The sequence below is a fragment of the Pezoporus flaviventris genome, unplaced genomic scaffold (assembly GCF_033815535.1).
Source record: "Pezoporus flaviventris isolate CSIRO_AGI_PZ_B2104156 unplaced genomic scaffold, CSIRO_AGI_Pfla_v1 ptg000029l, whole genome shotgun sequence".
Lineage (NCBI taxonomy): Eukaryota > Metazoa > Chordata > Aves > Psittaciformes > Psittacidae > Pezoporus > Pezoporus flaviventris.
The window spans coordinates 9,197,034-9,209,879 of record NW_026892577.1 but is presented as its reverse complement, the minus strand read 5'-3'; the positions used below and the strand labels follow the sequence as shown (position 1 = coordinate 9,209,879).

At 37.6% G+C, this 12,846-nt stretch overlaps 1 protein-coding gene across 2 annotated transcripts in view; it reads left to right on the top strand.

The window, feature by feature from the left end:
- The window catches only part of CFAP58 (cilia and flagella associated protein 58), a 61,921-nt gene that overhangs the window by 13,789 nt on the left and 35,286 nt on the right, over positions 1 to 12,846 (top strand). For both annotated transcript variants that reach the window (XR_009744351.1, XM_061458812.1), the window contains exons 6-10: positions 854 to 991; positions 3,132 to 3,291; positions 4,962 to 5,044; positions 6,190 to 6,381; positions 11,300 to 11,461. Coding sequence is in view for 1 of the 2 variants with exons in the window: in XM_061458812.1 (XP_061314796.1) it covers positions 854 to 991; positions 3,132 to 3,291; positions 4,962 to 5,044; positions 6,190 to 6,381; positions 11,300 to 11,461 (735 nt within the window). In the remaining variant the exon portion in view is untranslated. The remainder of the gene's footprint in view (positions 1 to 853; positions 992 to 3,131; positions 3,292 to 4,961; positions 5,045 to 6,189; positions 6,382 to 11,299; positions 11,462 to 12,846) is intronic.

Genomic DNA, 12,846 nt, shown 5'->3' with positions numbered 1-12,846 from the left:
GAAACACAGTGTTATCCTAACGTTTAGAACACAAAACCCAATATTCCTTGTTTTTGATAAGAAGCAACTTATCTTTGCTTCTGTATGAGTTTAAAAGAGGGAGATTCCACTTCTTTGAATGTTTGTAAGGGCATAGTATATATTGACTTCACGAATTTATCACACATTAATGCTTGAAGTGAAAAATATGATGCTTTTTCTTTCCTCACTTACAGAGTAATATTTGTTAGGGGAAGTCCCATAAAGCAGAAGACAAGACTGGCAGCTCCAGTATTGAAGTATATGTTCTCCACACAGACCATAAAACTGCTGTTGCAGGCTTTTGACTGATGACAAATTAGAGAAGAAAATGGCTGTGTCCTGGTCTCAGCATACCATGTACCCAGAGAAATGTAATCAGCATATTAATGTAGGATTTGCTTGCTAAGAAACAGAGCTCCCCTGCCTTCTGCTGATTGAAGTAATTTGAATCTCATCCTTGTTTTCAGCAATTATGTGTAGCACGTTGTGTTACGTGATGCTTGCCAAATGCCTAACAAGAAGTAAAATATTTATCTACCACCTGCAAGAGAGACCTGCTAAATGTTTTCCATTTTTTTCCCTCCCAGAAAGAAAATTTTGAAATGACACTAGCTGTGTTATTTATTAGAAATTATCATTTCCTGTAGTCAATATGAGCATGTATCGTATTTCACATTAGTAATTTCATCAGCAATGAAGAGTGGTTTTTAAGCAGCCAACAATCTGTAGCAGGCTTTATCTCCTGGTGAGATGGAAAGTTCTGTCTTCATGTATATATAGATATTATAATGAGATTATAAAGAATTACTAGGATTGTTCTTTAATCTAACAGCTCTTGAATGAAAAAGCTGGTAAGGAACTTGAGCAACTACATATGAGAAATAGTAAGCTCATACAAGAGATTGAGCAGCACAATGTGGTGTTTGAAGAGGTGATGAAGAACATGCAGCAGAAGACAGCAGAACTGAAAGTAAGTACCGGAAGGTGTATGCATGATATCAACTGTGTTGCTCTGATGGCAATCTTACTGCCTGGGACAGGGATGACCTCAGTTCTTGTACTGGTAGCTCCCTATGGGTAGTTTTGGAGAAAATCTCAGCTAAGGAGTTTCTAGGAATAGATCTGGCTGTCACTGGGTGCCATTCTTTCGGTGGCAGTACCATGCCTCCAACCCTGTCCCCTGACAGTAGAGCACCTGTCCTGCAGGAGGAGCTGTGTTTCACAAAACACATAAACCAAGCTGCTCAGTACATCGTGTTCAGAAACGATGCATGGTACTTTGAACAAGCACGATGGTTATTTTGGTTGTGAGAGCTACAGATAAAAACAACGGCTTTCTTGCTTACAGTAATTAACATAATCTGAATTTTGCCAAAAACCTTGACAAATCTTAATAAATTGTAATGACAGTTTCCTGGATAGCTTCCATTGAAGGGAGCTGCTTCCAACACTGAAATTCCCCCTTTCCGAGTTTGGAAAATGAAATATATGTAACTAAAATGGTGTTTACTTGCTGATATAAATTGTTTTCTTGCCTGACTTGACATTGTTTAAGAGTTGTTTTGTACCATTCAGAAGAAGGTGAGCTTCAGCTGGGGAAGGTTCCTGCATATGCCTTTTAGGGTACTTTGATTACCCTTTGAGAAAGGGTAATGTGTAAGTGTTAGATGTTATTACTCGGTCTACCGTATCTCGCATTTTGTATTATCATTGGGATTAAAACACTAAACATTAAGGTAGAGAATAATTATCTTATCAAGGTTTAGTCAAGTGTAATCAATTCCCCTAAATAAAAAGGGAACTGTTAGTCAAAATGATGAAAACTGAAAAACTAACCGCTGACAGATTAAACCACAGATGATTCTGATCCTCAATGGACTGTATGGTAGGAGACTGTTTTCTGTTGTATTTTGTTAGGCAGACTGGAGGATATTTTTTTTTTTTGCCTATTTGAGAATCAAACTGCTGTCTTTTCCAGGTTATTTGATTTTATCATTCCTTCTAGCAATACCATCATTGTTTAAAATTTTACAAGCAATGTGTTCAATTGTGACTTACATTTGAGGCTCTAGAGTGTCAAAAGGAAGATTTTTATTCTATGATCTTATCCTAACTTCAAGAAAAGTGGATAGAACTTGTAGAATCATGCAGATGGAATTCTGGGAACAAAACAAAATAGAACTTACTGAGTAGTTACTAATTAAGCCAATTGCTAAAACTTCTACAAGCCCCAGTCATGGTTTGAGACACCCTTTTTATAGCTGTTGTGCTTGCAGTTCCATCCTGCAGCATGCTGAGTGCCTCCACCGTGGTGTTCACTGAACTGTGAAAGTACTCATACGTGTGTTCAAGGTTATTGTTAGTAAGAACTGAGGACATTCACACTCTCCCAGAGGATACTTAAACAGTAGGATTCACCATCTCACAGGATCAGTAACTGAGGCTGTAATTGGAATACTGTAGTCTGTGATGGCTGTAAAACCTAAGAGTGGCACTGAATTGTACGAGGAAGTTATATTTACGTCTTAAAAGGAGATATACTAATTTCTCTTGTGATTATTGGTTGTGTTTCCTGGTAACTAGTTACGAAGTGTTTTGATTGATTATTTTCTCCTCTGATTGTACAGCAAATGAGATGAATTCCGCTTTTTACTTTTTTAAAAAGCCTGTCTTGGGTAAATGACAACAAAGCCATAGGTTATAAAAGAGATAGGGATAACAGATACTTGCTATTAGGGACATGCAATCAGATCGCACTACAGATAACTTTCTCATCACAGTCACTGTTCCTGATACTTCAAAGGAAATTAGAGCTGCCCATGTTTAATCTGCAGGATTAATTGGGGAGTGCTGTGCAAGGTTTGCAGCTGGGGATTCCTTATTGATCATCTTTAGCCCTAAAGCATAAGATTTGGTTATAATTTTCCTTGCCCTAGCTGGTGTTGCTATAAATTATTTTTAATATTGTTAAACTAGCTAATTACTTTCTCTCAGGTGACCCATGGCACTTATACCTTTGCTTCCTGAATTTGAAGGAATAAGTATATGCCAAGTACAGAGGCGTTTTCTTTCTGTAGATACATTCTCTCCCCTTTATTGCTGCTCTGTAGGGCAGAGATGAGGAAGTGGCTCAGATGCGCCTTGAAATTTCAAAGTTGAACAAAACAAGAGAGATTCTCCAGAACAAGCTGCATGCTGCAGAGGAACAGAAAACTGATGCAGCACATGAGAGAAACATCCTAAAAAATCAAATATCTGGACTGGAGAAAGGTATGTGTCTTACTGATGGGTGGATCTGTCTTGTGATTTGTTATTTATTTATTCGGGGTATGTCGCCCTGTTAGGGTCATGCTCTTTTAGTGTCTAGTAGGAGACTGTATAAATAACATTTGGAACATATAGCAGCATTTTAAGAACCTTGTAGACTTATCGAATTTTCATAATGTAGCATATGTCAGGTGAACATACAACAGGCATAACTGAACTTTGTGATGTACCAATTGGTGCCATGTCATCCCCAATGCACTTTCGTTGCTCCTAAACTGACCTGTGAGAGAAGCAATCTTAGAACTTACTGAAAGCAGATATTGCTAGGACATGCTTTTTTTCCCTCCTTTGATTCTGCTGAATAGTTACAGCCTGGAAGTGAATTTTTGCAAGCAAGCTAATGAGCTTAGTTCTGGTATGTTCAGGTCTTCAGCTGGTCAGTGTGGATGCTACAGCTGTCTATGTATTGACTTTGACTTGCTGACAGATCTGGAGAGCTTTAAGAAGGAACTTTAAACATTTTTGCCAAATGGGCATTTTAGAAGAAAACACTTTGGGTCTAATACAATATTTTGTTCAACTTTTAAAACCAAGTTTCTTGTATTTTTTTTAACATTTTAAACCACCTCTTTTTAAACATTAAAGTGCAAATACTTTTCAAAATCAAATATGCTTTGAAATACAGACACATTTACAAAGTGATTTTTCATTAAAAAAACAGTTTTGTGATTTTTTTTCTAAAGTTATGAAGTTTGCAAAATATTAAGAGTTGCTGAGACTTTTTGGGGTGGAAAAAATTACTTTGCTATAAATTTCATTTAGTTTGAGTTGATGCATAAGGGCATAAATTCCTCTTGCTGTTCTGACAAGACTGCATGTATGAGGTATGAATCCTCATGTGTAACTGTATTTATGGAAATTTATGTCTGTTTTTCATGCATCTCTGCAAGGGTGGAAGAGCTTTCCCACAAGTATTGTGCTAGTACTGCTTCAGGTCATGCGCTGTGCTAGAAAGCAGAGAGGAACTTAAGAAATTCAAATCTGTACTGGAATGCATGAGAATGGCTACTAGTAATGTATTTGACCCATCACTCCAATGTACTGCATTTCCTGAGTTGCAGTGTTAGTGTAGCAGGTTTTAATTAATTTCAAAATGTAGTGAAAACATGTCTCCAGTTTTTAGCATCTTTTTAATAGTACATGTCCAGTGTTAATCTTGACCCATAGCAGGTAGTTTTAACTCTGCTGAAGCCAGTAGAATTTCACTGCCTCAGAGGAGAACTGAATTTCACATAGAGAGATTAGGATAATCCTGAAAGTCCCTGTTTTTTGAAAGTGCCTCAATTTTTGAATGCTCAGATTGAAGCTTCTTAAAAGGCTCTGATTTTCTCTATGCTCCATGATTTCTACATATACACTTCTTTTTGGTATATTGGTTTGAAAACCTAAATATAATAACTCCACATATCATTAATTACTGTACCTGAGCTCTTTTAAATACCCAAATAAGTATCAACATCATTAGCTGAAGCCTGAGGTTGTTAAACCTGGTCACGGCTAGTTGAACTGTTCATGTAAGGTTGAAGCTTCAGAAGTCCACTAAGTTGTTTCTTTATTTTTAACAGCTGTACAGGTTGAACCCAGGATTTAGTCTCTTTTCTTCTTTTTTCTAGAGTTGGAGGCTGCCAAAAAGCAGGCGGATATTGACAAAAAAGCTATAGAGGAGCTTGGGAGGGAAAGACATATGCTAAGCAAGGTGAGCTTGCATTGATAATAGTGATAAACTAATCCCTGCTTGAGAATGAAATACCTCTGGTTTAAACACCGGAGCTCATAGATGTTGTAGAATAAACAATGTTGAGTAAAAAATTCAGATTTTCTTAAGCAAATGCTCACACTGCTTCTTTCCTATGCATCGAAATAGTGTACCCGTAAGCACACAAAAGATTTCTAATGTACAAACTGTTAAGGAGTTAAAAAATGCTACATATGTTCACCTTTATTGCAAATCCATTATTTGATATCCAGAGTTCATTACGTCTGCGCTTTTACACTCTGAAGCATATGAAGTTTAATATTAATCTAGGCAAACTAAGTCTTTGTTAGTAAAAGAACAACCCAAAAATGTTGATGCACCATGTAGCAGCTTGGCAGGCTATGTTAATACCAATCCTTGCTTTTAGGTCCATTTCTCATACTGATCATTTTCCATCAGCCCAAGGATCTTGTACTGCAGGGTAGCATCTCATGTTTATGGGCATTCCTGAAGTGTAATCTAGTAAATTCAGTGCTAAAAGATGATTTCTGAGGTGCTTTACTTTATATAGATTCACTGTCATGGGTCTCAACTCCAGCAGAGGTTCACATTTGTCAAGTAACAAAAACCTGTTTTGTATAGGGCAGGTAAATTTTTAAGTGGGACCAGAATGCTAATTTCATAAATATAATATCTCAGTAGTCTCTGTTTAATCCTTATGCATAATTTCAAACCAAGCTTGGTTAATTTCCAGTTTGAACTTGCTATTTAGGACATGAGAAGGAAGGGTATTTGCCTTTATTATTTATTTTTCTGGCTGTTGGTATGCTTTACAATCTAAATGCCTCAAAGCTGGTAAGGTTTTTCCAGTCATTAGTTATATCCACTTGTAAACAATCCTATCCATTTTTTGTTGTAATGCAGACACTAGTGTTTTAACTTCAAATCAGAAAAAGCACTATTTAGCAGCTCTGTTAGAGATGGGTATTTTTTAAAATCAGATTTGAGGCTCAAGTATTTCAACTGAACAAATTAGCTAAGGGGTAATGACATTACGAAGTCTGTAATCATATGGCATATTTTTGCCATAGTGGTGGCAGTGTTGCCTTTTCAGCTCAAGACTCATTATTTTGTGTTCCCTGTAGAACTTGGTCAAGGCCACCAGTGCCGCTCAGAAGCAGACAAATCTGGTGAAGCTCCATGAACAGTCAAAGAGGAACTTGGAAAGTGAAATCCAAAATTATAAGACTGAAGCTCAGAAACAAAGGAAGATTATTTACCATTTGGAGAAGGAGAGGGATTCTTTCATCAGTGAAACCAGTGAGCTCAAACAGAAGGTATGGACAGATTTTTGTGCAAGTGGTTCTTTCCTGTCTTACTCTCAAAACTGTACAGTTGTTATATTCATTTCCTAACATGCCAGTGGGAGGAAGCTTAGATCAGTGGTCTTCACATTGTTTACAAAGATTTCTTCTTGTCAGTGCATATTGCCTGCTGATGTTTCAATCTTCCTTGGGGAACGTCATCAAGGGGTGCATATTCTAAGAGAGGCTTGGAGTTACAATGTATTTCTCTTATTCAGTGATTGTTTTGGAAATTAAAGTAGAACTGGAGTTCAAAGCAAGGCCTCTGACTTCCTATAACCAAATCCTACAATTGAAACTCTCATATGCAGTTGGAAATTATTATTTGATTGTTCTGTCTTACCTGCAAAGGACCTTATCTTGCATACTGTTGAGGCTAGTGAGAGATGACCATGCTTGACACCTTTGTAAGAGATTTAGCATTCTGAAGGATTACTCCCATTACGTGAAAACATCTGAACATGTTCAAGCTAGTCTGCAAGCCAAAAGTCTTCCAGAAACAGCTGCAGAGAAACACTGCATAAAATTTGTCTTGCCTTCTACGCATTATTATGTACAACTTTATTCCTGATAGTATACTTGGGAACATGGTTGTAACATGTTCCATTAATTGCTGAAGATCACATTGAAGGGCCCTTCAAGAGGCTCATTGATTTACTGGGATTAGCTTTCAAGATGTTTCAACTCACAAGTTATTTGCTATCTCTTCAAGTAAAAATGATCCTTTCTAACATGTGACCAGAGGCTTTTAAATCATCTTTTGAATGGTATATACTCCCTTGTCTGGATTACCTTTTGTCAGTTCCTCGGAATAATATTCCATGAAAATGGGATTTGTCTTTGTGGCAAAGTCATATTTGCATCTTTCCCTCGTAATGCATTTCTAACAGTATAGATATGAGTTAAGAACATTGTAAAATAGGGCGAGGGAGTAATTCATAACACTCAGAACTACAAGGCTCTTGCTTTCAATTCTGATTAAGGTTGCTTGCAGTATTTTGAGGGTGAAAATGACAGATGTTTGCTTGCTTACTTTTTCTTTTTTTTCCCTGCCACTTTGGGTGCAAATTTGCTGTCACTTATCATAAGGCAGATTCTCAGTAAATGGATTATGGCACTTGTGCTGTTTGTATAATGATGCTTTCATTGTGATTGCAAGTTTCTGAAGGACTTGCATGCTTCTGTGGTTCACTGAAGGGGCAATTCCTGACTCAGCTTGCAGGTGAAGAGCAGCAGGAGCAGTTCTGAGCATAAAAGTATGTGAGACAATAGTCTTTTCCCTGCAGTGGTTCCCTACATGAAATGATTGTTCGGAAGGATAAGACAGGACAGGAGGACATAGGATCAGGATTATTATATCCACTAGGTAGTATTTAGGTTCACTGTTTGACCTATGCAGGCTTGAGAAACCATGTCAAAACTGCAGGAGCAATTTCACAAATGGTGGGGAATGAGCTTCTGATGGGCAGTAATCATATGACCAGTAAAGGCTCTTCTGTCACCTTTTACCATCAAGCCGGCTCTGAAGAAGCTCACTGCATACCTTCAGAATTGTGTAAGGGCTGGTAAAGAGCCAAACTGATCTAAGTCCAAAGACTCCTTGGAACTCCAGCAAGGCAGACAGACCCATGCTGGCTCTGAAAGCTGTCTGGTTATTTACAGCATGACAGAATCTATAGAGCTGCAGAATTCCTCTTTTAAAATTATCATTTACTATTTAGTAACTGATGAACAGAGTCAGCAAAGTTATATCCACAACAGGAAAATAGTTTAGTGATGTAAATTCATGCTAGATTTGCTCTTCTAATTTTTGGCCTGGCTGACCACTCATTTGTATCATTTTTAAGCCAGTGCCACTTGTTGAATAGCTTTACTTTGAGATTAGCCAGCACAAAATCTGGCTCTTTGTTGTTTGCTGTGTAGCCTGTATTACTGAGCTACAAGTGTTAGTAGATTATTTCTTTTTTTTTAATTAAAATTCTTAGAGTATGAAATCTTAGTTTCCCTGTGGAAGGTTTAGGCTGCTGAAAAGGAAGCAGTGAAGTACAGCCTTCAGTTTCACCTGAAGTGCTCCCTCAATTGCTCCTTATGAGCGGTCACAAAAATAGCCATAATGTGTTGTTTTTCCAAGAAAAAAAAAAAAAAGCTATTTACAAAGTTGTCGTGGTTTAAACCCAGTTGGCAATTCAGCCAGGCAGTCTCTCTCTCACTGCCCCCCCTTCCTCCCCCCTGCTCCTGGAGAGATGGGGGGGAGAATCAAAAGAATGTAACTCCCATGGGTCGAGATAAGAGCAGTCCAGTAACTAAGGTATAACACAAATCACTACTGCTACCACCAATGATAATAATGATAAGGGAAATAACAAGGGAAGAGAATACAACCACTCACCACCTGCAAACTGATACCCAGCCTGACCTGAGCAGTGATCTAACCCTTCCGGGTAACTGCCCTCGGTTTTACATCCTGGGTATGATGTGCTGTTGTACGGAATACGCCTTTGACTAGTTTGGGCCAGGTGTCCTGTCTCTGCTTCCTCCTGGCTTCCCCTCCTCCCTGGCAGACCATGAGGCTCAGAAAGTCCTTGGTCAGATTAAACATTACTTAGCAACATCTAAAGATGTTGGTGTTACCAGCGCTGATCCAAGGCTAAAAGTCAAAAACACAGCACTGCACCAGGTACTAAGAAGGAGGAAATTGATGGCTACTGCTGAACCCAGGACAAAAGTTCAGTTTTACAGTTTAACAACATAGCCAGGAAAATTAATAAAAAAAAGTAATCAAAAAAGCAACAAGCAACCCCATATTTCTTTCTTTACATTCACATAATCTTTGGAAAATCTAATGCTCAAAAGACACATCATTAAGACCATGGCAGAGCTTCTAGGAGTGGTTAAACAAAGGTAAGAAAATAAGGATGGTGCCTTTACTGAGATCTTGAGTAGGTTCATTGAACTAAAAGAGTAACCAGCGGTAGATGCTAGTTAAGCGTGCAGATGAAATACTGTGTGGTACAGAAGAAAACTATGAATATCTAATACTTTCTGCTTAGCTTTGGCCCCTTGTTGCGGAATCTGAGAGGTGGTGTGAAGATGCTCAGCTTCCCACAGGGCTCTGTTGGGAAACATTGCATGTATATTTTCTGTATTTATAAGGGAGGATTATTTGGGTTTAATCATTCCAGAAAAAAGCAGTGTCAGCATCCAACCTGTGAGCACAACTCAAAAAACAGTCCACAAGCTTATTGTGCTTATATTGTATCAAAACCAAGTAAAAGACTTACAAATGCAGTGACCTACTTTCAAATGTTGCTCCAGCCTATGATCACCATAGTGGAGATAGAATACATGCCTCATTGATTTCTTCTCCCTGCTATTACTATTGGCAGGTTGCTTTAACAGAAAAGGAAAAGGCAGGAGTAAGTTATAAACTGGGACTGTGTTTTTGTATTGCACTGTAAGCAGTTCCTTGGATCCTCTGCAGTCAGCTACAAATACGCTGGAATTGTATTCCTGCCACTGTATTAAATTTTCTATATTTAGCTATCCCCTATCTTCAAAGTTGGTTGGAGGTACCTGGTGGAATGATCAATTAATTAAGCTCATCCCTCGCTGTTACACCTCACAAGGATTTACTGCTAAGCAAGGGACAACACCGTCAACCGCAAACTTTGCCGTTATTGGCTATTTGTTGTCTTTTTAGTTTTTTTATTCTTCTGCTTTGACAGATGAACATAAACCTTACCTCAAACTGCTACCATCAAAATGAGAGTCAGGAAAACTGAGTATGAAATGCAGTTGTAAATGGACTTCTCCCCTGGATTTTGTCTATGTGATTCCTCAGCTTTTTTTTTAATGCTTCATCTTTTTCCCAGCATGAAGGGTGGCATTCTGTTCTCCCGTGGGCAATGAACCTGAAAAATTATGTTCTTGATGTGTGTACTCCTTAGTTTTCTTCTTATTTCTTTTACTTTTCTTTCTTTGTAATGTTGGATTCTGTTTGAATACTGCTTTTTTTGTGCTCCTTGGCTTTCCACTTTGTACAGCAGGAAGAAGGTTCTTATGTTAAAAAAAACCCAAAACAATTAGGAAGCCCATCATAACAATTAGCAACTATTTGCATTTTTGATCCTTTGATAGAGTAATCCTTATGAATTGTTGTGTAACTGCTAGTAAAGGTGTTTATAAAATTTTGTGGTTTTGCATACTGATGCTGCATGTGATCATCTGCTTTCTACAGTCTACAATACTCCATTCTCTTTAGGTAACCTTCACAATATTATTTCTAACCCTTCATAGAAGCAACTAAGTGTGATTACCTACTTATTTAGATCAAGAATAAGTTACCTTAACTGACTTTCTTATTATTATTTTGTTCATATATCAACTGTTTGTGATCATGTGTTCATTAAAAGAAGGTTGAGTTGTTAGAATATAGGAGTACATGCAGATCTTCTTGGGAAAACCTGTGTGGTTTTGTTCATCTTGTCATACAGCTGACATGCAAACCAACATACAAAGTCTAGCTTTGCTCTGTGCATAACCTAACACTATTCTTGATGAAAGCTGTTTATATTGATTTTATTGAATCTGCTCAGCAGCAATATTTTCAGTGGCTTGTTTTTAAATTGCATGTTTTAAATTACATGTGTGCACATCTTTAAGTTTTAGTCTTGAACAAAAGCTAGGTATCAGGTTAAAGCAGAATGTTGTCCCACGTAAGCAATCCAGGAAGGTTAAACTCGTACGTGGACTGAAGTGGTTTTCAGCTGTAGCTAAAACTTCTTATCACAGGGGTCTGAACTTGTCATCTTAGAAGAAAATCATAAATTCTTCCCCATCCTTGTAACCTTGTGATGACAATTTAATTGTGTTCACTTTCTTTCTGCTCCAGGTCCTCCAGAACCTGAAAGATATTGAAAAACTGGAAATAGAGATCTGTGACTATAAGAAGAATTTAGAAGAGTCTACAATTAAACTTAAACAGGAACAAAGCCAGTGTGAAGCTATGAGAACAGAGAAGAACCTGTTCAGTAAAAACCTGATTGAAGCTAAGGTAGAATAATACATTTTTCCTTATGTTTTTCTCTCTGCTCTTGCTATTTCTTTCCTGATCTAATTTTAATTTGATAAAAGGAAAGCTCACTGGATCAATGACAGAAGTGATTTCTTTATTTCTGTGTATTTTGGGTCCCTGACATGTTATCTGAACAGTTTGTATTTGGAGTGGAAATAGGAACCCACAGTCATCATACGGCAATTTCCCTGCTTCAACCCATGCATAAAATCACAGTACACTGGAGCTATGGAATTACAAAACCCTACCAGAGGAGAAATTTTTTCTTTTCATTCTAGCTCCACTCTGTTTATTCCTTTAGGAGGTGTCTGCATTTATGGGAAATAGGGTATAAGGGGAATAAGATTGCCTCCTTAACCCTGAATGTGTATGCACATTACTGTGAATCATGATTAGAAAGCAGAGGGAAAACTTTCCCAGCTGAAGTGATATTTTCTGACACAACTTAACGCTTCCACCTCACTTGTTCCTTTCAGGGAGTGTAATTTTCCTCAGCTAATGATGCTCTCTGCATTCATATCTCTTCCTTGGGGATCTCACTAACAATGCTAGAGGAAAAGAACAGATCACTGTCTGTTATTCTGATGTAACAATCTAAAATACTACACAAATCCTATTGTAATCATCAGAGATTGGGACCTCAGATAGCTGTGGGTTATTTCAGAATAAGGATTTATAACATAGACATATACAGTAGATTATAAATTTATACTCTGCTTTGAATAGGTAGGTGGTTTGCTTGAGAAGCAGACGGGAATGAACTATACGAGTTCTTACCCAACTGTGTGCTGAGGAATGAACCATTTTGCCATTTATGTGGGATGATTTACTTGACCTTTGTCTGCTTCTCAGCACTAGATATGGTGTTGGGGTTCTTGCTGCTTACAAACAATCTCTCAGGAGAAATAAGGGTGAAAAATTGCAACACAGATTTTTATTATTTTTTTTCATTTTCTTTTTAAACATACAACATAAATTTGCTTACTTATAAAGAGTCGGCATCTATGTGCTCAGTTACAAAATAAAGCAATGAACTAAGCCTTTTGGGGTTTTAGAATATTATATGGTGATATCACCAATGCTGTTCACAGTTCCAGTTGTTAGAGGCTGGTCTGTAGACTTCAATAGCTTACTTGGCTTACCATAGAACTTTTTTAGCAAGTCCTGTGCATGAAGACAGATGATCCTAACAGTTCCATAATGTTCAGCTCAGTAAAATCTCTTAGAAGAAGACATTCTGGCAGGCTGTTAATATGAGATAAATATCTGATGCTTTTGTCCTTGGGATTTCTTTTAGTGTTAGGAGCTCATTTGTTTAAGCGAGTTTATTAGGAGACCTGTTTGCAAAAATTGTGTGTTCTTAC